This window comes from Cetorhinus maximus, chromosome 2 (assembly GCF_964194155.1).
Source record: "Cetorhinus maximus chromosome 2, sCetMax3.hap1.1, whole genome shotgun sequence".
NCBI classification, from domain to species: Eukaryota; Metazoa; Chordata; class Chondrichthyes; order Lamniformes; family Cetorhinidae; genus Cetorhinus; species Cetorhinus maximus.
In genome coordinates this window covers 17,518,083-17,542,317 of record NC_135880.1, presented here as the reverse complement: position 1 = coordinate 17,542,317, position 24,235 = coordinate 17,518,083, and the positions used below count along the sequence as shown (strand labels likewise).

General features: G+C 40.9%; 1 protein-coding gene across 2 annotated transcripts in view; it reads right to left on the bottom strand.

Annotated features, from left to right (window-relative positions):
- galnt7 (UDP-N-acetyl-alpha-D-galactosamine: polypeptide N-acetylgalactosaminyltransferase 7) overlaps nt 1-24,235 on the bottom strand; it is a 138,321-nt gene that overhangs the window by 97,251 nt on the left and 16,835 nt on the right. For both annotated transcript variants that reach the window (XM_078561451.1, XM_078561442.1), the window contains exon 2: nt 4,155-4,603. In XM_078561451.1, coding sequence (XP_078417577.1) covers nt 4,155-4,603 — 449 coding nt within the window. The remainder of the gene's footprint in view (nt 1-4,154; nt 4,604-24,235) is intronic.

Sequence of the window (24,235 nt, the reverse complement as noted above, 5' to 3'; positions counted from 1 at the left end):
TGTTTCCCACTTGTAGAGGAGTCCAAAACTAGGGACCATAAATATATCATCACTAACAAATCCATTAGGAAATCACGAGGAGCCTTTTTAGCCAGAGAGTGGTTAGAATGTGGAATCTGCTACCACATGAAGTAGCCTAGGCAAATATCATGGATGCCTTTAAAGGGAATCTAGGTAAATATATGAGGGAGAAAGGAATAGAAGGATAAGGAGGTAGTGTTAGATGTAGGGTGGGAGGAGGCGTGTGTGGAGCATCAGCACAGACCGATTGGCCCAAGTGGCCTGTTTCTGTGTTGTGAATTCTATGTGTGTAATGCTCAAGCTGCGACCAGAGTGGAATCAAGAAAGGGCTCTGAGCAGATCATGAGAAGACAGGTAGGTACTGAAAGAGGAATGAGATGATGTGTTTGACCATGTCAAAGATTGGAGAGAGGTCGAGGAGGTCATGGTTCTAGATGATGTCATTTGTGATTTGGTTAGGGCCATTTTGGTGCTGTGGAAAGGACAGATACTTTATTGAAGAGATTTGAACATGGAATTACTAGAAAGGTCATCAAGAATTCGGGAGGCAACAAAGTTTTCAAGGAGTGTGAAGGGAGTCTAGAAATGGAGTGAGTTCATGAGGATAGATAGAGGGATCAAGGGTTGGTTTTGAGAGTAGTGAGGTAAACAGAATCTGAACAGGGAACCATTTACAACATCATCTTGCTTGGGGGTTCAGAAAGGAAGTTAGTAGGTCACCAATTTATTGAGAATGAAGCAAAAAAGTAGATCTCATGGACAAAATGAGCTTGGAACAGGCATGAGCGAGGTGGGAGAGAAATGTTCAATTATACTTGGATGTGCTTGCACAAGGAAAGCAGAAAGTTAGCAATCAGGTGCAGCAAGCAATTAGGAAGGCATGTTGGTCTTTATTACAAAGGGATTGGAGTACAAGAATAAAGAAATCTTGTTACAATTGTCCAGAATGTTGGTGAGACCACACGTCTGGTCTCCACATTTAAGAAAGGATAATACTTTGTCACTACGACAGGAAGCTGTGACTGAGTGAGATCTTCCTACATCATCACCAGCCAACCACAGACATATTGAACTGTCTAAAGAAAACCCGTTTTCAAAAAAAAATTAGAAAAGATACTGATCAAAAATGTCTGCCACAAGTCACCTGATGTCTGATACTGTAAGTCAGTGTCCATGTGCAGTGAGACCCAGACAAAATTCAGGCTTGGACCAACAAGTGCCAGGCAACGATATTTTCCAACAAGGGAGAATTTAACCATCCCCCATGACATTCAACAGCGTAACTATTGTTGAATCCCCCATTATCAACATCCTGGGGGTTACCATTGACCAGAAACTTAACTGGACCAGCCATATAAACACTGTGGCTACAGGAACATGTCAAAGGCTGGGAAATCTGCAGTGAGTAACTCAATTCCCAATTCCCCAAAGCCTGTCCACGATCTACAAGGAACAAGTCTGGAGTGTGATGATGAGTGGAGCCTGGATAAGTGCAGCTCCAACAACACTCAAGAAGCTCAACATGGTCCAGGACAAAGCAGCCTGCTTAACTGGCTTCCCATTCACCACCTTAAATAATCACTCCCTCCGTCACTGGGGGGCACAGCGGCAGCAGTGTGCATCATATACAAGAGGCACTGCAGCAACTCAACTCACCAAGGCTCCTTCGACAGCACCTCCCAAACCTGCAACTTCTCCCGTGTAAAACAAGGGAAGCAGATATATGAGGACACCACCACCTGAAAGTTCCCCTCCAAGACACACACCATCCTGACTTGGAACTGTATCACCATATATCACCGTTCCTTCACGGTCATTGAGTCAAAATCTCAAGCTCATCTCCCGACAGTGTATGTACCTACACCACATGGAGTGCAGCAGTTCAAGGCGGTGACTCGCCACCAACTTCTCAAGAGCAATTAGAGATGGGCAATAAATGCTGGCCTAGCCAGTGGCGCCCACATCCTATGAAAAATTAAAAATAGGACGGACAGCACAGGCCTGTGTCTAGATGACCTCCTCTGGCATTCATATGCTTCCTCGTGACTATCAGTAATTTGAAAATTAGGGAAAAAAATCTACAGCAACAGACAATATTTATCAGAAGGAAAAAAGAAGAACTTGGATTTATATAGTGCCTTCCATGACCACCACACATTTCAAAATGTTTTACAGTCAATGAAGGGCTTTTTGAAGTGAAGTGCAGTCACTGGCGTAATGTAGGAAATGCAGAGGCCAATATGCACACAGCAAACACCCACAAACAGCAATATGATAATGAGCAGCTAATCTGTTTTTTTGATGTTTATTGAGGGATAAACCATTGGCTAGGACACTGGGCATAACTCCCCTGCTCTTCTTCGAAACAGTGCCATGAGGTCTTTTACATTCACACAAGCAGGGAGTTTAAATTCTCATCCGAAAAAACAGCATCTCTGACAGTGCAACACTCCTTCGGTACTGCACTGGTGCGTCAACTTTGACTTTTGTATTCAAGCCCTGGAGCGGGACTTGATCTTGTGATCAAGAGACAAGAATGCTATCAATTGGGCCATGAATAACACTATTGATAATGGTGTTTTAATAGAGTAGATAAGGGAAAACTGTTTGCATTGGCAGGAGTATTAAGTTACCAGAGGGCATAGGTTTAAGATAATTGGCAAGAGAGAGAGAGAGGTAAATGAGGAGAACTTTGTTTAAACACGGAGACGTTTTTTTCTGGAATGCTCTGCCTGAACAGGTGATGGAAGCCAATAAATAGCAACATTTGAAAAGGAATTGGATATATATTTGAGAAGGAGAAGTTTGTAGATGGGGAGTGGGACTAATTGGATAGCTCTTTCATAGAGCTGGAAGGGACAGGATGGCCTGAATGACCTTCTCTGCAGTATGAGTCCATCATTTGTTGTGTGTTCTTTAAGCCTGCCTAGGATCTTCATTATAATGACACAGACATCCTTTCAGTGTATTTGTAGAAGCTTTTACAGTGGGTGTTACTATAAAATGCTTTCTCGAAAAAATGTTAAATGTGTCAACTATTTATAGGTCATCTCAGTGCCAATTTTGGCTGCATCCTGAAAGCTCAATTCTTTGGTAGCTTTCTTACTGTATAATACCGGAAGAATCTCTTGCTGTTGCTTTTACCATTTACAGCGGTGGTAATTTTCCTTTATTTAAAATAATATATTAGTGCAAACCAAATTCCAGGCTCTTAAATTAGTTCAGAGAAAAGCTTGCTGAGTACAGATGATCAGCAGTTTTTTCACGGGTTGGGGGAAAGCTTGTTGGAGTAGATCGATGATGAGGCACTCTGGGAAGGGGTCGGGAAAGCAAAAACTAATCTTACTTAAAACTATGTGGAAAAATTATCCCTACTTTTCTGGTTTATTAGACAATGTCCTTTATCTTTTGAAGATATTAGTACTCAACCACTGGATTCTCAATCTTAAGAATATTGAGTGTTTCACACAGCAAGTCATTCCGAGATTCCATCCCAAAACTGCAATTTTCTTGTAAATTTACAACTGAAAGCTCCAGTCTGTAGAAATCTTTAGCATTTATATATTAGAAAAAAACAAGACCTGCACTGTCTGTAGTAACAATAGAGCTACAGTACATGAACACAACAATACACTTATAACAGCTAATCCTTTTCACAGTATCACAGCAGGCTACAGCTAAAGACATCTGCAACAAGACGCACGTCACACAAAATTGACTTGCTGGCAGCACAGAAAGGCTGAGTTACACACACACAGGATCAATTCCTCATCTATCCTGAATTAACTGATTTCAGCTGGACAGTGACAGAAGCAATCCAGTTGGTTTCTTTAACCATAGGTGGGTAGAAAGAGTGCTAGGATTCCCATTCCCCATCTCTAATCAACAGCCACTGGAAAGCTAGAATAAGAACTGAGCAAAGGCAGGTGATGCTCAGCAGTGACACTCAACAGCCAAACAGTATGCCAACACTTGCACATCAAGAACTGGCAATAGAGCAAGGTTCTATATAGAGCTGTTGTCCCCTGTCCAGCGCAGGGAATAAAGTGGAGAAAATGCAACAAGATGGAAGTGGAAAGACTCATAATTCTCAGCATAAACAGAGTAACACAATCTCACATCCACACACTTACTCTTCATGTCTCAGATCATTGATCGTTCGATCCAGCGAGATCATATCACTGACCACCATGTTGAAACCAAACTCCTTGATACTTGCTTGCACAGTGTCTTTATATTCAGGACCCAATACAAAAGGTTTTGCGCCTTCTCCAGGACCATCGACAACACCTTGAGGTTCTGGCTCTTTGGACTCAAAGTTCCCCAGAACACCATTCCTCAACACTGGATCAGAGTAAGCATTTTTCTGGGGTCTGAAAGTAACATACTGTTTCTGTATTGCATTTTGTTGGTTATTGGCAGCAACACCTTGTTGTGCTGCATTTTTATTTTTCAGTCGAATAGATTCTAGGTCCACTTCTACTCCTTCAACCTGAGGCCAAGGGACAACAGGCTGGAATTTATTCACAGCATGTCCATTATCTCCAACATTTGGCAGATGGTTGTTGATATCTCTTCCGGGCTAAAGGGTAAACAGATAACAAGAATATTAATAACATATGGTTTCAAAAAAACTAATATATACAGAATAAGAGATGGTGTAAAACAAAGGATGTTGAAATCTCAGGCTGTGCCCCTTGTGATTTCTGAATTTCAGCTAACCAGCTGCTAATACTCAAGAGTCAGTTCATTTTGCACTTATGCTTACTTTCCGGTTTTCAGTTTGAATTTTGAGTCTGAATTCTTGGAAAAGGCTACTCGTGATCAATGAGATTACAGTACTAAGTCAGATCACTAGTATATAATTTGGGAACACTGATTTATACGGTATATATGGCCCACAAGGTTCCATGATACACATCCATGTGGTCCACAAAGACAAAATGCTTGAATGCTCCCTGCTGCAGAAGGAATTGCAAAGCTTCTTATTAAATCAATGGATTGTGTGTGTATAATACAAGAAAGGGTTGGAAACCCCATGCATAAAGCAGGAAAAGAACCCATTCTTTGGGGAAGGATCAGGAAAGACACAACAATTCCCACCATGGAAAGAATGCTATCAAAATATTAAAAACAATATCAAAGATATTTTTCACGAATGAAGAACATCAGGCAGATATAGCTTTAAAAAAGCTTTAGAGGATGTCATTTTAACATGATTTCATTGCTCAAAGAGTAAATTCGAAGCATTCTGTTTTGCCAACTCATAATCAAGATTTTTCAACCTAATTCTCATGGAACTATGCGATACAGAAGGAGGGTAATTGGCCCATCAAATCTGTGTTGGTGCTTTGAAAGAGCTATCCAACTGGTTTCGCTCCTCTGCCCTTTCTTCATTGCCCTGCAAATTTTTCCTTTTCATTGCCTCTGGTTCTCTACCATTAGAACTACAGTACAAGCTAAACCCAAAATTCCAACAAGCATAAATAAAATGCAATTTTGCGGCATTAAAACAAACAGATTCTATAACAGTTGGCATATATGGGGTAGGCAATATCTAACTAGATCTTTAAATGTACAAGAATGTTTTTATACGCAGGTTTGCAACATTACAACAGTTAACTTTTTAAGTCCACTTTTACAGCCTTTCGTCAAAAAAAACAATCCACTTTCTTTCAATGAGATTGGTACCCATCAATATGGGCAAATCACATCAATGGTAGGGGAAACAGAAAGCTGCACAAAACCAGCAGCTCCTTCTAAAATATTTGACTCAAGGTTCTACATAACCAAACGTGGAAGGAAGAACTAGTACCAAGACCTGCTGTTTGATATACACTTTCCACTCTACTGAAAAAAAACAATGCTTGACCTCTCCATGCTTGCAAATTTCTGCCCCACCTTCAACCTCCCTTTCCTCTCTAAAAGTCCTTGAACATGTTGTTGCCTCCCAAATTCATGTCCAGCTTCCCTGGAACTGCATGTTTGAATCCTCCAATCAGGTTTGCATCCCTGCCACAGCAGCAAACATAGGAACATAGGACTTAGGAACAAGAGGAGGCCATTCAGCCCTTCGAGCCTGCTCCACCATTCTCGAAGATGATAATAATAAGCTCATACGGCTCTTATCAAAGTCATAAATGACATCCGATGTGACTGTGATAAAGACAAACTGACAGAATTGATCACACCTTACTCCTCCAACACTTCTCCACTGGAAATACAGCTGGGTGGTACTGCATCTGCCTGGTTCCATTCTTCTCTGTCTAATTATAGCCAAGGAATAACTATCATGGGTTTCTCTTCCTATTACCGCACAATTACCTCTATGGTCCCCTTTGATCTATTCTTGGGCCCCTCCTATTTTGCGTCCACGTGCTGCCCCTTGGTGACATCATCTAAAAATACAACATTGATTTTCCACATGTAAGCAGATGACACCCAGCGTACTTTACCACCACCTCTCTCGACCCCTCTAAATTGTCAGACTGCTTATCTGCCATCCTGTACTGGATGAACAGAAATTTCCTTCTATTAAATATTGGGAAGACTGAAGCTATTGTCTTTGGTCCATGCCACAAATTCCATTCCTTCGCCAGCAATTTCATCCCTCTCTCTGGCAACTGTCTCAAGGTTGGACCAGACTCTTTGCAACCTTCATGTCATATTTGATCCAGAGACAAGTTTCCAACCACATAGCCATGCCATCACCAAGACTGCCTACTTCCATCTTTGTAACATCGTCCGACTCTGCCCTTGCCTCAGCTCATCTGTTGCTGAATCCCACACCCATGCCTTTATTACCTCCAGACTTGACCATTCTAATACACTCCTGGCCAGCCTCCGATATTGGACCCTCTGTAAACTTGAGGTTATCTAAAGCTCTGTTGCCATGTCCTAACTGTCGCCAAATGTCGTTCACTTATCACTCTGCTGTTCGCTGACTTACATTGCCTCTCAATGCCTTGATTTTAAAATTCTCATCCTGGTTTTCAAAATTGCTCCATACTGACTTCTACCTATTTCAGTAATCTCCTCCAGCCCGACAACCTTCAGAGATATCTGCATTTTTCTAATTTCAGCCTCCACAGCATCCCAGATTTTAATTGCTCCACTACTGGTGGCTGTGCTAGCTGCCTTGGCCCTAATTCCCTCACTAAACCATTTCACCTTTAACTCACTTTCATCCTTTAAGACACTCCTAAAGCCTCTCTCTTTGACCAAGTTTTCAGTCCTTTGTCCGAATGTGGTTCTGTGTCATATTTTGTTTTATACATGCCTTTGTAAAATGCCTTGGGATGTTTTGTTATGTTAAAAGGCGCTATACAAGTGCAAGTTGTTATTGCTGCTTTGGCCACAATCAGAGCACAAATTGCACATTTTTTTTGTTCACTTTTTGGCACAAACTAATGTGTATTTCTGAACATAAAATCTACTGTGAATCAGCACAATCAGGTTACATTTTATAACAAAATCTTTAAAAAAAATTTGCATCAGAGGTTATCTTTGTTATAGTAAGAGTGAACTTTTATTATTGTAATTGAAAACGGGTCTTTCACAAAAATTAAGTATTCTTAATCAGCTACCACCTGAGTAACTGAAAATGACAACCATTTACCAGTTTCATTGCTGTAGAGTAAATCAATATTTTTAATATTTGAAAGCTTTTATCATGCTGTATGATTACTAGTGTTCTTGCACCTAAAAAGCTATAATTTTAAGAGCCTCCCTAAAGGCTTATAAACAGGCACAGTTAGCAGAAACTCACCACGATTTGATCTGCGACGTGTCCAGATTTGTGGGTGGGATCAGCTCCCAGTGCGATGTTTTATCAATGAGTGGAAAAGATCGTGGAAATGCTATGCATTCTGGACATAATTCCTTGATCTCTGGCACTGGGATTGTCAATTTCAGGTGAGCTGAGCTGAAAAAACCAGCACAATCTAGCGAAACCTTTTGGGGCAGCCCTTCAAGTATTTTTCCCCAAACTAGTTACATGTGACCAATAAGCTGCTAAAACACAATTCTTAAAAATATCCTAATTTTCCTCAACAGCAAAAAAAAACTGAGCAATGTATGCTTAATTGTTATCTTGTGTCAAAGTTTATTTTCTTCAGAACATGTTACAGCTATTTTTCTTTGAAAAAGATAAAGTTCATTTGTACAAAAACTTTAACTTAAGATGTTTCATAGGAACATTATCAGGCAAAATTTGACACTGAGCTCCATAGAGATATTAGGACAGGTGACCAAAAGATTGGTCAAAGGTTTTAAGGAAGGTCTTAAAAGGAGGAAGATGAGGAACACAGGATTTAGGGAGGAAATTCCAAGTCTAGGCCTAGGCAGCTGAAGGCCTGGCCACCAATGGAGGAGTGATGCAAATCAGAGGTGCACAAGAGGCCAGCATTGGAGGAGCACAGAGATCTTGAAGGATTGTAGGGCTAGAGGAAGTTACACAGACAAAGAGCATTGTCTCTGATGTGAATTAAATTAGCCAGCTTTATTTGAGAATTCCTGTCACTGTGCTTGTAGATTTGTGAAGGCTTGGAAATGAGAGATATTGAGTTTTACTTAACTGAAAAGAAAGTGACATTTTATTTTTATGATTTTACTTCATGGCTTCATGAAGCGGATCACTGGCTTTTTTGTGAAAGTTGAGTTGCAATGACAGTTTGGTTCTGAAATTTAGAAAGCTGTTTTCGGTTGCTTTACAAGGATGGTTGAGGTTTCTTTATTACGGTGTAGAAACTGGGGCAAGTGCTCAGACCATCCATATTAGAGTGGTCAACGTGCACAGGGAATTGTGAGAAGTGGCATTTATAACTACGAAGAGTGTTTGCAAAGCCCCATCCCATCCATCTAACAGCACCAATTTATGCTTTTCCAGCTTGTTTCACAAAACATATTTTTGTGTATTTCTTTTCTTGTAATTATTATTATTTTCACTGCAGGAAAACATTTGGGAAGGTGGAAATTATTCTTGGTGTTTATCACTGATACAGTATAAATGTTTGATCTGCCATTTTAACAGAGGATGATATTTTAGCTTTACCACGTAAAGCTGCATCAAATCAACTTTTATGTTTAGAGTTGTTAACATTCATAATCATTCCAGGCAAAATTGGTTTGAAAGACAACATTACAGTAGGATCCCTAATGCTGGAAAATGCACAAAAGAGAGTGTAAAAATTTATGACCGTGTAGGGGTGGCTGTGCAGGTGCGGCATTCAACAGCATAACTCTCTACTCCGAATAGGAAGGTTGTGCGTTCATTTCCCACCCTAGAGGCTTGAGCACATACTATAGGCTCGCCATACTGAGGAGTGCTATAGAGTCAGGAGGTGCTGTCTATTGGATAAGTTGTTGAACCAAAACCCCATCTAAGCTGCCAGTGAACGTGGTAGATTCCGTGGCATTATTTAAAAGAAGTTCTCGCAGTGCCCTAGCCAACATCTGTCCCTCAACCAACATCACTAAAACAGATTACCAGGTGAATGAGAGAGCTAGCTGATGCAGCATTTGGCTGCCACAATTCTTACATTACAACGGTGCCTTTTCTTCTACAAAGTGGCTGTAAAATGCTTTGTAACATCCTACGGTCACAAAAGGAACTATATAAATACAAGTCCTTGCTGTATTCTCCAGAGGCAGCCATAGGAAATAAATCTCTTCAGCACTCGCATACATCCTTCAGTAAGTTCTAAATCTACAACTACTACAAATGGCATTTTCTTTTATACTTCGTTTTTTTCCCCCTGCAGCTCATCATGATACGCCCGCATCCCACTGCATTTATTGCAGACGAGACGGCAAATCGGCTATATGTGTCCATTCTGGGAATTATCAATGCTGTCAGCCATGTGTGTGGGGTGGTGGAATTTTCAACCTGTTGGGCAGCTTGTTGTGCGTCTCCAGTTTGGCATATATATTGTAACAAGTCACCTGTTTTAGAACTGAGGTGATTTTTTTTTCATTAGCTTCCTGCACCCCCGCCTGATCCCCCCTCCTCCAAAGTGATTAGTTCAGCAGGCTTCCTCCATAATTGGAACAGATTTGGGTTCAGACCTCCAGCTAGTTTTTCAACTGTCGCAGTGCACAAATATACTCCAGTGTCCCCATTCCAAACTAATAGAACTTAACAGGAATGATCAGCCTCAGTCGGTCAGATAAGGACTAAACGAAACAGGTAAGTTTTGTGCTCGCTGTTCAAGTTTGTAAATCACTGGCAGAACTGACAATGCTGAGTTTTTGGCAGGACCACTGTCATCAAACGATCAAAAGGAATTTGCCTTAAATTACCTTCTTAGTCTCCTTCAACTGTGGCAAAAACTAACTGCAGTATTTTAAATATTCTCTCTAAAGCTGCTGTGCTGTGGTTTTTGTTTCTCTTGTACATTTTTTTAGGTTTACATCTTGGTTTTCTTTCATTTATTTGTGCATGCAGTATGGATTGTTAGCACTATTACCTATTAAATGACTGTTTAGCAGAAAGTAATCTTGAACAATATAAAATACACCGAAAGGCATTATGAGATGTTTCAGGTGGACAGATATCAGGCGGTGGCTCACCACCTTCTCAAGGGCAACAAATGCTGGCTTTGCCAGCGTCGCCCACATCTCATGAAAGAATAAAAATCTTAATATTGTGCAAAATTAAAGAACATTTATAAAGCTAAACCTGCAATGCAATAACATTACATATATTATTATACTGAAGCTGCTTGGCCCAGATGATTTAGTTACAAACACTTGCTACCTATGAAACAGCTGTAGCCAGGGACTGCATTTTCAACAGTGTCTCAAACTTAACACCATGGCTTCCTCTGTGTTTAGTCTGTGCATGTGAAGAATTTGGGTGAGGAAAGTACTGGATATGGTTCCGATTCCTCTCTCAAGAGAGAGGGCTGTTTTTGGTAGTGCACCCTGACAAAAGTCAGCACCTTCAGGGGAAGAGAGGGTGTAAAATTTGAACAAAGTACACCGTTTTACACCAAGTTACACCACTTTCTTCCAGCTTGGAAGAAAATTCAGAGTGATGAAGGGTAAATTACATTTAACACCGCACTCTGCCCCACAAAATAGCAATGTTTTACATAAGTGAGGTCAGACATTTGCTGCTTATGTCAGGTCTACCCATATACTGTGCTAATTTGCCAATCATGTTTCATTCTAAACAATTTTGTTTTTAATGAGTTAACAGTGCAAGGGGTGTTAAAAAATGCTTAAAGAAGTCTCTATACGCACCAGTCTTATGGTCAATGGCTGTACTCAATAACATTTAGAAATCAAAACTATGACAGCTTTAGGTAATTCCAAATTACATGTTCAAGGTCGCAAAACCAGGGTTTCTGAGAGGGCGGGGAGAAAAGTCTAAAAGAAGGAAAATATTCGCACAATAGCCTAGGCAGAGCTGACAAATACAGATATACAGTTCTTGCAACCTCAACTTTATATAACCTTGCAATTTCCTTTCTACACAGGAGAAGAAAAACAAATGAGGTAACACTATAGTTTTGCATTTTGGCACATCTATTATACAGGGGTGCTATGGTACTGTGGCTTGTGTTGCCTAATTCGAAACACTCTTGCTGCATAGTACTTGGATTTACTACACCCAGATTATCATTCTGCTTTTGACATTACAGTGGATCAAAGCTCAACTTGGTAATAAAAAAAGATAAAAGGCAGGTGAGTGATTCTGATGGAGACTTTTTCTGGTTCTGATAAGAGGATCATGGGGCTGCTGTGCATTGGCAGCATTTATTTTCATAAACACAAGTGAGTTTTAATCACCTCTCCTTCATCCCACAACGACAGCATGAGTGGGGGGGAGGGGGGGGGGGGAAATCTAGTATACCACTTTGGAAGGTGGGCCAGGGATTTTTTTCTTATATATTCTTTCATGGGATGTGGGCCAGCATTTATTGTCTATCATTCAGAGGCATTTAAGAGTCATAGAGGTCTACAGCACAGAAAAAGGCCCTTTGGCCCATTGAGTCTGCGCCGGTCAAACAAGTACCTAACTATTCTAATCCCATTTTCCAGCACTAGGCCCATAGCCTTGTATGCCATGGTGTCGCAAGTGCACATCCAAATACTTCTTAAATGTCTCTACCACCCTTTCAGGCAGTGAGTTCCAGATTCCCACCACCCTCTGGGTGAAAAAAATTCTTCCTCACATCCCCTCTAAACCTCCTGCCCCTTACCTTAAATCTATGCCCCCTGGTTATTGATCCCTCCACCTAGGGGAAAAGTACGTTCCTGTCTACCCTATCTGTGCTGTGGGTCTGGAGTCACATGTAGGCCAGACCTAGTAAGGACAGCAGATTTCCTTCCCTAAAGGGGCATTAGTGTACAATCAGCAAGGGTTTCGTGATCATCATCAGATTTTTAATTCCAGGTTTTTATTGAATTCAAATTTCACCATCTGCTGTGGTGGGATTCAATCCCAAGTTCCCAGCATGGGTCTCTGGAATACCAGTCCAGTGACAATACCATTACGCCACCCTGCTATGTGTTTCTCAAATTTTAATGGCTGCCAAAATCTAACACTTGCAGTAGGCGGGAATTGCCCAGCCCAGCACTGCTTGTGGGACAGGTGCTGAAGTGCTTCCCCACTGTGATCAAATCACTCTCCAGACACATTAGTATATTTATCTCTAAAAGCTTGCTCAAGCCGATTCTTTTTAAAAAAAAACCCTTTAGGTCACCTCTTAGTCACAGAATCATAAAGGCACAGAAGGTGCCCATTCAGCCCACTGAATCCATGCCAGCTCTCTGCAGAGCAAACTAGTCAGTCCCTTTCCTCACTCTATCCCTGTAGCTCTGCAAGTTTATTTCCCTCAAGTGGCTATCCAATTTCCCTTGAAATCACTGACCATCTCTGCTTCCACCACCCTCGTGGGCAGCAAGTTCCAAGTCATTACCACTTGCTGCAAAAAGCTCTTCCTCACATCCACCCCACCCTTGTGTCCCCACCATCCCCCACGTTTCTTGCCCAAAACATTAAATCTGTGTCTCCTAGCCCTTGTACCATCAGCTAATGGGAACTGATTTTCCTTGTCTACATTATCCAAACCAGTCATAATCTTGCACATCTCTATTAGACCTTGCTTCAATCTCCTTTGCTTCAAAGAAAACAACCCCAGCCTCGCCAGGCTAACCTTGAAGCTAAAATCCCCCAACTCTGGAACAATTCTGGTAAATCTTTTCTGCACCCTCTCAAGGACTCTCACATCCTTCCTAAAGTGTGACAACCAGAACTGGACACAATACTCTCAACTCTTCTGTTTCTGCTCAATATCAATTTCTCCTCTGTGAAATGCTTTGGGCTGTTTTATGTTAACTGAGCTATAAAAAATGAAAGTTGAAGTAAAATGCTAAAATCAACTGCATAATGCAACTCTCAACAGCAGTGAAGAGAATAAAGAGTAAGAAATAGAACCAAATCTTTCTATTACATTACAATAAAGTCACTTGATAGTTATTACATTTTTTTCTTACAAAGTCACAAGAGATTCATTAGAAATTCATTAAGCATCTGATACGAGGTCAGAATTTAGTTAAGGTTCCACCCTCTGAACTATGCTTAAAAAAAAAAGCAAAATACTCAGCATAAAATAATTTCTGCCACTGTAATTATTTTTTCAAAGATTTTTTTCGTTAGTGATATATTCTCGTTATGATGGGAGCCTAACATTTTGAATCTCTGTTTAAAAGTGGAGGTACTTTGATGATTGGGATGGGCTGCTTGCTGGAGAACTTGTACTGTACTCGTTTATACAAAAGTCTAGTTCAGACCAGTCCAGATTCCAGTACACAAGCTTCCAAGTAAGGAAAAATAAACATGAAACTGACTATAGCAGTACTCAGCCAGGGCTAATTTTTTTTGTCCCCAGTTTGCACAGTTCTTGATGAACCTTCAGACTGGTCCAAAGTGTCAACTTCAGAAAATGAACAGAACCACAGGGGCATCACTGTGACAAACAAGATTGGCACTAGCTCGGAATGCCAAAAACAACACGACTGCAAAATGGGGAATTGGAAAGACAGACACCTACATTTTAGGTGTTATCTGTGGCTCACTTGACAGCACTCTTGCCTCTTAGTCAGGAGGTTGTGGATCAAAGTCCCACTCAACAACTTGAGTACAAGTCAAGGCTGGCGCTCTACTGCAGTACTGAGGGACTGTGGCACTGTCGGAGATGCCAACTTTCTAGGTGAAACATTAAACTGGAGCTTCCCCTACCCTCTGAGGGTGGATGTAAAAGATTCTACAGCATAAGGGGAGTTATCCCTGGTATCTTGGCCAATATTTAGCCCACAATAAGGGATGGGCAATAATTCCAGGGTGGAAGAGTCAATTACTAGGGGACATAGATTTAAGTGAGAGGAGAAAACTATAGAGGAGGTGTGTGGGGCAAGTTTTTTACGCAGAGGGTAGTGAGTGCCTGGAATTCGCTGCCAGAGGAGGTGGTGGAAGCAGGTATGATAGTGGTGTTTAAGAGGCAGCTTGACAAATACATGAATAGGATGGGAATAGAGGGACACGGACCCCGGAAGGGCAAAATGTTTCAGTTGACGGGCAATATGAGCGGCGCAGGCTTGGAGGGCCAAAGGGCCTGTTCCTGTGCTGTACTTTTCTTTGTTCTTTGTTCTATAAAGCTGGCCCAGCCAGCGATGCCCATGTCCCGTAAATGAATTAAAAACATCAAATCACAAACAGATTACTTGGGCATTACTGCAGTGCATTTTGCGGGATCTTGCTGTACACAAAGTGGCTACTGCGTTTCCTACATTAAAACAGTGACCACATTTCACAAGGACTTCATTGGCTGTAAAGCACCCTGGCAAGTAGTGCAGGCGTGAAAGGCGCTACATAGGTGGGAGTCTTTTAAAAAAAATATACGTGACAGTGGTCAGTGTTGATGGGATCTTATGCACAGGAAGTGACTGTGTCATGACAATTAATATCAATCACTTCCAAAACAAGTGCACATCAATACATTACATTTGTTAGTGGGTCAACTCAACAGCTGTACTGGACAATATCAACCAGGAATTGCTGTGGAAGGAATTGCAGAAAGGAAGAGGCCGGATTTTACTCTTGTATAAAAGCTATTACGAGGTACTGTGTTAGAGCCAGCTTAGATTATGGGCTGAATTTTATGGGCCACCTGTATGCCTCCCCCCACTGCACACCGCAGCTTGTCAGCCCGGTCCAAACAAGATCTGAATTTACCTGGGTTTCGGGGCATCCATGGTTCATCTTCCCAGGGCCTCCTGCAATACCTCCAGTAACCACCAAACCTGGTGTGGCACAGAGCTGCTGGGCTCCAATTGGCAGCAGTTCGATGAGGCAGGGCACTTCCCTGGAGATGGACGGCCCTCATACTAATTAAAGGGCTATCGTCTGAAAAATTTAAGCAGGCAGAGGCAGTTTCACTCTCGACATTTATGCTGGGGTGCAGGGAGCCCACCCTCGGTGTAAATTCCAACCATATGTGCGCAAATCTCTGGAGTGGGCTTGATCCATGATCTTTTGACTTGGGCAAGAAAGCAACAGCTGAACTAAAAATCACATGACTACCAACATTGTCACGAACCTCATTTCATGCAGTGGTATCACTAGAGGAAAGAATCACATAGGAACCAATACTCTTTTTAAAAAAATGTCCTGCTAATATTGTTCTGGGCTGCTTTTGTCTCATCATTTAAAATTTACTCCCAGCACTATCAATGACCAAACTATAAATCCACACAATTTTAAATAATTAGCTAGCTTCCTTTTTAAATAGTGAAATTGCCTCAACAACATCTTTCTTTTTATATCAGGCTTTTAGCATTAAAAAGATGCCTACTGTGAACTGGAGGCACTGTCTTTTGGAGGAGATGTTAAACTGATGCCCTATTTCCTCAGGTGGATGCAAGGAGGATAGCAGGGGAACTCTCCCTCAACTAACATGTAGAAAACAGATTACAGGAAATTCCCACCTTTCACGACTTCATTGTTCATGTTTTCACTTACCCGCGCTTTGTACACTGCAACGCCCATCGCATGAGTAATGTTTACTCATCCACATTTTCTCCTCCTTACAATGGTTGCATTCCAATGCCAGGATCACGTGACATGGACAGATGCTCACATGACTTTTTTAACAAATGGCTTTTGGCAGGTGTTGAGCATTAGTGTGTGGATCCAGGCAGGAAGAAGCTTCCTGACACAGAGGCGACACAGCAGCTCATCTTCTCACCTACGCGCTTTTTTTTTTAAAAAAGGAAGCGGCATTGAGGCATTTTGTTTGGTCAAGCAATTATTATTCTGGGAACTGAAGCCTGAACAATTTTGAAATCTTCACTGATATACAGTACTGCTCAAAGGCTCCCCCCGTTTGTCGTATACTGCACCTCAAATTACTGTAGAGTAACTACCCAAATCAATGCTCTCCTCGCACAGGCGGAAACTGAGTCCCACAGAAAAACATGTTCATTGTTCGCGATTTTGCCGTTTGCGAGATTTTGTGAGAATGTAGCCCCCGCGAACAGTGGGACTTTCCTGTATCTAGTCATTAACACATTACGGTTTGAGGGACCTTGCTATGTACATATTGGCTTTATTTTCTTTATTCTTTCATGGGATGTGGGCATGACTGGCAAAGCCAGCATTTGATGCTCATCCCTAATTGTTGGTGAGGTGGTGGCAAGTCACTTTCTTGAACCACTGCAGTTCATGTGGTGTAGGGAGGGAGTTCAAGGATTCTGACCCAATGACAGTTAAGGAATGGCGATATAGCTCCAAGTCAGGGTGGCGTGTGACCTAGAGTGGAATTTGCAGACAGTAGTGTGTCCATGCACCTGCTGCCCCTTGTCCTTCTAGGTGCTACAGGGTAAAGGTTTGGAAAGTGCTGTTGAAGGAGCCTTGGTGAATTGCTGCAGTACATCATGTAGATGGTGCACACTGCAGTGTGCGTCTGTGGTGGAACGAGTGAATGCTTAAGGTGGAGAATGGGGTGCAAATCAAGCAAGCTGCTTTGTCCTGGATGGTGTTGAGCTTCCAAGTGTTGTTGGAACTGTACTCATAGATAGCGGACAGGCTTTGGGGGTCAGGAGATGAGTTATTCACTGCAGAATACCCAGCCTCTGACTTGCTCTTGTAGCCACAATATTTATGTAAGTGGTCCAGTTAAGTTTATGGTTAACCCAGGATGTTAAATGGTGGGGTATTCAGTGATGGTAATGCATCTGAATTATCAAATGGCTGGTGTTTCCAATCTTCTTCTTCTTAGGCAGTTCCTCAGGATAGAGGATTGTTAACTGGATCCACTCCGGTGCTGGAGAGACAGTTTATTGACTTAGTTGACAGTGAACAGAACCCATCAGTGTCCCAGCTATCCCCATTTATAGGTGTAGAAATACCCATCACCTGTTTAAACAGGTAATTGTTTAAGCCTTAATGTGATAAATAAGATATTGACAGATTCCCGTCTTTTCATTCAAATTTTTGAAAGCTCAAGAACAATCTTGCAGCTAATTGAAAAAAAAACAAAATTATGTATTTTTCCATCTTCTATGACTCATATTATATTATAACCAGCCATTAATAAATCACACATTCTCCCTTCTTTAAACAAAAAAAATTCTTCTTTACAATATATAAATAATTCCAAAGCAATCAAACAAAATATTAGTTTTCCATATCCTCATTATAGCACAAGGTGTCCCTCTTCCAGTACATCTAAATTCTTTGGAGCAAGCACGTCCCTTCGTAAATCAGCCTGACAACTGGCAATTTGCCTCCAGTCATTTTACTTTGGAAACCTCTCTAACATTTCCTTTTTGCTGGCAATGTCAATACACAACCTTTTTTCAGTGACATCCTTTGTCAAATAAACATTGTCCCAAAGAGAATGGTTATTTACATAGCATTCCATGAGCAAGCTTTTCTCATATTGCCCCTTGTATAGTATTTCCTTCAATATATTAGATAAGTACACCGCCAGGCTTCTACTAACATCAGTGTTTCAGCAGCTAAGGTGCTTTTAAACACCCTTATTTTCTTCGCTTCCCAGGCCAATGGACGACTGTTATGGCAGGCGGATGGGAAATACCAAGCTGCCTAAATGCCAGAGGAAAACTGAGAGCAGCTGCCACAACTATTTGCAATTTGTACTTATTTTGAGATGCGGGCTTTGAATTTAGTAGTAATAAGACCACCAAGTCTTATAGGTTTCTTACAAAGCTAAATTAAACCTTTATTAATAGAAGAAATGATTTTGAGCACATACATAGACCTACAAATTACTACTATGATAACTTCTAAATCCCCTAATTAATCTAAACCCCAGTTACACCTCTATCAAGGCAACAGTGAGACACAGATTTTAAAAGACCCAGGCAAAGTAACACACAATACCCTGAACAGTCAAATTCAAAGTGAGTTTTTCTCAGCTTCAGTTCCTTGTAGACAGCAGCTTGAGGCTTAGATGCTGGAGGCTTTTCACACTTGTTAGATCTTAGAATTCCTTCCCTTACACACAACCTTCTCTCCATTATACATATTTTCCCCTTTGAATGCAAATTACCATCATTTCACTGTGTCTTTGGACTTTATCTCTCTAATAATAAAATCTATCATAGTACCAGTTTAATCAGTAATCTTTGGGAAAAATAAACACACTGTTTCTTAACTTCTCCTGGCTAGGTGTAACATTTTACCCCCTCTTTGAATTCAAGCTAGTCTAGTTTATTTAAAAATATAAATGTTCCTTTTACACTTACGTATAGCGACTTCACATTTCACACCTTGCTTATCTTCTGTTACATCAAAACCTTCAGACCAGTTCCTTTAATTCAATTAACACACACACATACACACACACACATATCCCACTATTACTCTACTTTACAATAAATTCCAATAACATTATGAAAATTATTATATCTTCCTGACAATGACATTTATTATTCTTTCCCACCAAGAATATGTTAAACCCTGCTATCCTAGAATACCCACCTGGAAGATTGAAAAGTGAAGCACCACTAAAAATGACTAACCTCTCTTCTGGATCACCCAAGGATGGAAGCATGAGAGTGCATTTCTCAAAATTGAATTTCTTTAATGTTTTATTGGCTCTCAGAACTTACTCAACGGTAGCATATTTCATCATAGTACTCCGTTCCAATACGTCATAACTACATTAGTTCTAGTCTGAGTGCACAACCAGTTCAATTGTCCAGTCAAACTTCTTAATTAGTCTATTTTAAGTCACATCTGATACACTTGTTTACCATTCCTCGGATTCATGTGGTTCATTCTGCTGCCACAGTTACCCAATTCCTGTCTGTTAGAGCTACCAAAAGGATCTCTATCCTCATTCCTTTTGTGGTGGTTCTTGCATATTGATGCTTGTGCCCCATATCTAAACAGTCTAGAAATGCTGCCAGCAGCAAATCCTCCATCTTTTGTGTCACTGCTGAATGTTCCATTGGTGCTATGAAAGTGGCTGGAAATGATTTTTTTTTAAAAAAAGCTTCAACATCTTTTCCAAAAGCATATCTCTTTCTGAGAATCCAGTCAAGGCCAGGACCCTAACCATTTTCAATACTTTAGCACAAACCAACAATTTGAAGGCAAGCACTGAATTAGGGATCTCCAAATAGAATTTCTGCAATTATCTGTTAAATTCCATATGTTCTTCTATGGAATAACCGTCCATCTTTCTAAATTTATCAAAATCTGACCATGCCTCATATGCATTTAACAGGTCATTTTTCTTATAATTTTTGTCCATAAATGTTAAGAGATTATCCAAACCGTCCTCAGTGTCCAAATGATAAGCCTTTAGCTCTGAAAATACTTTGCACCTGATCCTGCTGCTGGTGGGAAGCAAAAGTATCAAAACCGTATCTTGCTTTTTCTTTGGTAAGGACATAAGCAGTGTTCATATGTCCACTTCATTCTTCCATTGGTTATAAGGTTCAACTTAGGAGAACAACAGTTGAAAATCAAGCCCTGATACTTTACATTTGGTTGCAGCTATTCTTTTTCAAAAGTAACCTTTTATAACAATCTTCTGTCTGGAAAAGGTATCTTAAGTTTCCTTTCTTCACCTTTGGGCCAACCATCCTCTGCTACCAATGTTAATTAGATCCAGGCCAATTGGTGAAGTTAAAACACATCAGCTTTTTTTGCTGGAGAGAGAGTTTATTGACTTAGTTCACAGTCAACACTCCAACACAACAGTGTTCCAGCTATCCCCATTTATATGCCCATCGCCTGTTAAACAATGTGATTGCTATTAAATCTTAACAATGTGATTAATAAGACATTGACAAGGATGACTTGTCATCCATTCTTGTCATCTCCATTTCGGTGGGTTCTGAGATGGCTGACAAGATGATCTGAAGACTCTGTCACATGTGGACCAGGTGGTGCTTGGAGGGTCATGTAGATGAGTTGTGGGGGAGGTTTGTGCATTCTCTCCAACTTCATCTGTGTGTTTCTGATGGAGTCTCTCAATGTGTCTGGTGCCTTCCCAAATGAACCTTCTCCATTTCGGTCAGTGTCATGAAAATATAATAATTCTCATAATATGAGAAAGGTAAAGTTCCAAAGACATATGGGAACAATGGAATGTACATTAAAAGGGATAAACATGTATAAAGGAGAATGAGGCTGTGTGTTAGGGAAGACATTGTAAGGGTTAACAGAAGTGCGAGAAGCCTCCAGTCTTTGTGCATTAAGCTTGCTGTCTACAGGAACCGAAGCCGGGAAAAGCCACTTTGAATTCTACTGTCCAGGGTATTGAGTTGACTTGTTTGGATCTGTTTAAATCTTTTAAAAAAAAAACTGTTGCCTTAATGGGCATGTAACAAAGCCAGATTAATTAGGCGTTTTTAGGAGTTATTATATAGTAGTAATTTGTAGACCTATGTAAGTGCTTGAAATCTTTTCCTTTGTTAATAAATGTTTAATTTAGTTTTCCAAAAAATCTCTGAAGTCTTGGTGGACTTATCACTTCTGAATTCAGGGCATGCATCTCGAAATAAATACAAATTGCAAAACCGTAGTGATTGTGTGATCAAGTTTCCCTCATGGATTTGATCCACCTGCCACACATCATCTGCCACGTCATAACAGTCAGTTACAAGCCAGGGATTCCCATGAGTTGGTGGGTGTGTTTGACCTCTTCAGGGATGCTTTGAGGACATCCCTCAAGCGTTTCCTCTGTCCTCCTGGGAATCTCCTGCCACGGCTGAGTTCAGAGTAGAGCAGCTGCTTCGGGAGTCTGGTGTTTGGCATACGAACATATCCTGCCCAGTGGAGCTGGTTTTGAATGTTAAGCATCTCGATGCTGAGCACGTGAGCTCGGGAGAGGACATTGCTATTGGATAGCCTTTCTTGCCATTGGATTTGAAGGATCTTGCTTTGAGGTACCTGCTGTAGGTAGTCGAAGTCTCTGAAGCATAGAGAAGCACAGTGGTCACAGCTGCCTGGTAAACCATGACCTTAGTCTCAGGTTTGAGAACCTGGTAAGATTTTGGGGTTCTCTGCACTCTTTAAGGCAGGAACAGACTTAACAGTAAAGCTTTGTTGTGACTTTGACTACATAAAGTCAATACAAGACAAGTTTATTCAGTTTTCGGATAAGCTACGCCAACAAACATGGGCAGTGATTTCCAGTTTAGTGTGGAACATACTCCTGTGTCAAATACTGGATGGCAGAGTGCACAAAATAGTTTCTCTCACAGATTTGGTTTTTAAGCCTCACTCCCTTGTCTTGATTTTTTTCTCTGGTCTCCGGATGATCTTTCTCTCTGCCATGCTAAAACAAAGTGAGGGTTGCTTTTATTGTGGCTTTATCCAATTAACCCCTCCCTTAGCTCAATCATCACGTGTGAAGACACTTTACTTACATAATTTACATAAGTAATTATTACGTAATGTCCTTTGTATCTTGATGCTTTTACATGCTGTGGCTTCTTATTTGAGAGCAAGAGTAAGAAGCAGTTTTTCACAAACAGCCTTCAAGGTCTTGTCCATTTTTGCCGTGAGCAAGCTTTTTATGATCTGACAAACTCCCTGAATCCCTCTACCTTGGAATCTTTTCTATACTGTGCCCTACTTAAGTTTCCTCACTATTCTATCCTACAAAGGAGGGTATCTATAAAGTCAAGTTTTAGTAAACTATAAAATTAGATGTTAGTTTTTAAGTTAGTTATATTTTAACAATTAGTATTCTTGATAGTAACCCAGTAATCTTACATCCTAGGCCTCAAATACTCTTTTTCTCTCGGTTGGCCGAAGGCTGAGCTGACACACTGGAGGCATTGATGAATCTCGTTGTATATGTCTGCCTCTGTTAAAAGGAGGCTTCCAAGGTATGGAAAAAAAACACTTATTTCCCAGGATTTTGCCATCGACCTTAAATCAAAGAGGAGGGGAGAGGGTGTTTTTTTTGCTGCTGGAGCTGGTTGGGAGAGGACCTTGGTGTTTGGTGAAAGGCCCATTTTTGCATATGCTTTGGAGCACACACAAGTGTCATCTTGCATACTAGAACTCAATAACTGTCACTTTGGATGAAAGTGGCTTAGGTGGAACAGAGTCTTGTCTGTTCTGTAAATTACCTCTACATCTGTGGCCATTTTTCGGGAGAGAGGTGAAGAACATGTCTGTGGACAAAAACCGCACTGTGATTATGGAAGGAACTCTTCAGCCGCTGAGAGGAAGATTCTTGAAATGATCTTCCCTGTGGCAGGCAGCAGGGAGACCCCTCTGTCGTTGTCCCCATTGGGCTTGTCTCCCCACTCGAATACAACCATTAGCACAGTGTCCCCAAGATCTCCTGGCATGCACTCCTTTTCCCAGATGAGGAATATGAGTTTGTGCAGCCGTGCCAGGAGCGTATCCCCTTCAAGTTTCAGAATTAGGGATTCCATCTGCTCCACAGGCTTTGTTGTTTTCAACTGTCGACTTCACTCCGGACTGGGGTGGCGCCGAGACCGAGCTGGATGGGGTATTGAGGAATGGAGTTGAGGGCATTCAAGTTGAAGAAAGAAAATTTTCTATACTCCAGTAGTGAGTACTCTTCAGAAGTACTTCTTTGGCTGCAAAGCGCTTTGATATGTCCCGAGATCATGAAAGTCATGATATAAATGCACATCTTTCTTTCATACTGAAAACTCAAAAACTTCGTTAGACAGTTCTATTACATAAGGAGAGTCTCAAGACTGCATTTTGCAAATGGACACACTGGACAACATAATAATTGTATTCAAGAAGTATGACTAACATTGAACCACAGGCTGTTTATACGATTACTTGAACCTAGATACATGAAAAACGATAGTATTCTATTCATGCTGAAGTTTCAGTTGCTGATAGCATGTTTACTGCTGCCAATGCTACTGAGGTTTGGCATGAAGACTTTCATCATCAAGGACGCAGGGAAAAGCTTTACCAAGATACTGGTACAGGGAGTTTTAAAATATTCCCCTGAAAGGAAGAAAATCTTTGATTTAGTTATATATGGTCAAGAGAAGGGATCAATTGAAGTTTATTTTAAGGCCGAAATACTTGTTTGGATGTCGTGAACTCAAGTGGATTATAACATTATTATTTTTAATTTATTCCTTCATGGGGTGTGGGTGTCGCTAGCAAGGCCATTATTTGTTGCCCATCCCTAATTGCCTTTCAGCTGAGTGGCTTGCTAGGCCATTTCAGAGGGCAGTTAAGAGTCTGGAATCACATGTTTGGAGTTATATGTTGGCCAGACCAGGTAAGGATGGCAGGTTTTCTTCCCTAAAGGACATTAGTGAACCAGGTGGGCTTTTACAACAATCGACAATGGTTTCACAGTCACTATTACTGAGACTAGCTTTCAATTCCAGATTTTATTAATTGAATTTAAAAATTCTACTAGGATTTGAACCCATGTCCCCAGAGCGTTAGTCTGGGCCTCTGGATTACTAGTCCAGTGACATTACCACAACACCACCCTCTCCCCCTTAAATAAAGCATCCGATACAACTCTAAGCATGTTCCACAAGTATTTCTGCCAGTTTCATTTTCTACTCTTCCCAATCTTACTTTGTGTTGGAGCTCTTAGTTTTGCTTCGCAGCTGTTTAAAGCATGTGATTGCAAAGGTTTTTTCACAGTTCAGACCATCACAGCATAGGATGATTGTAGCAGTATCTTACTGAATATATTCCTCA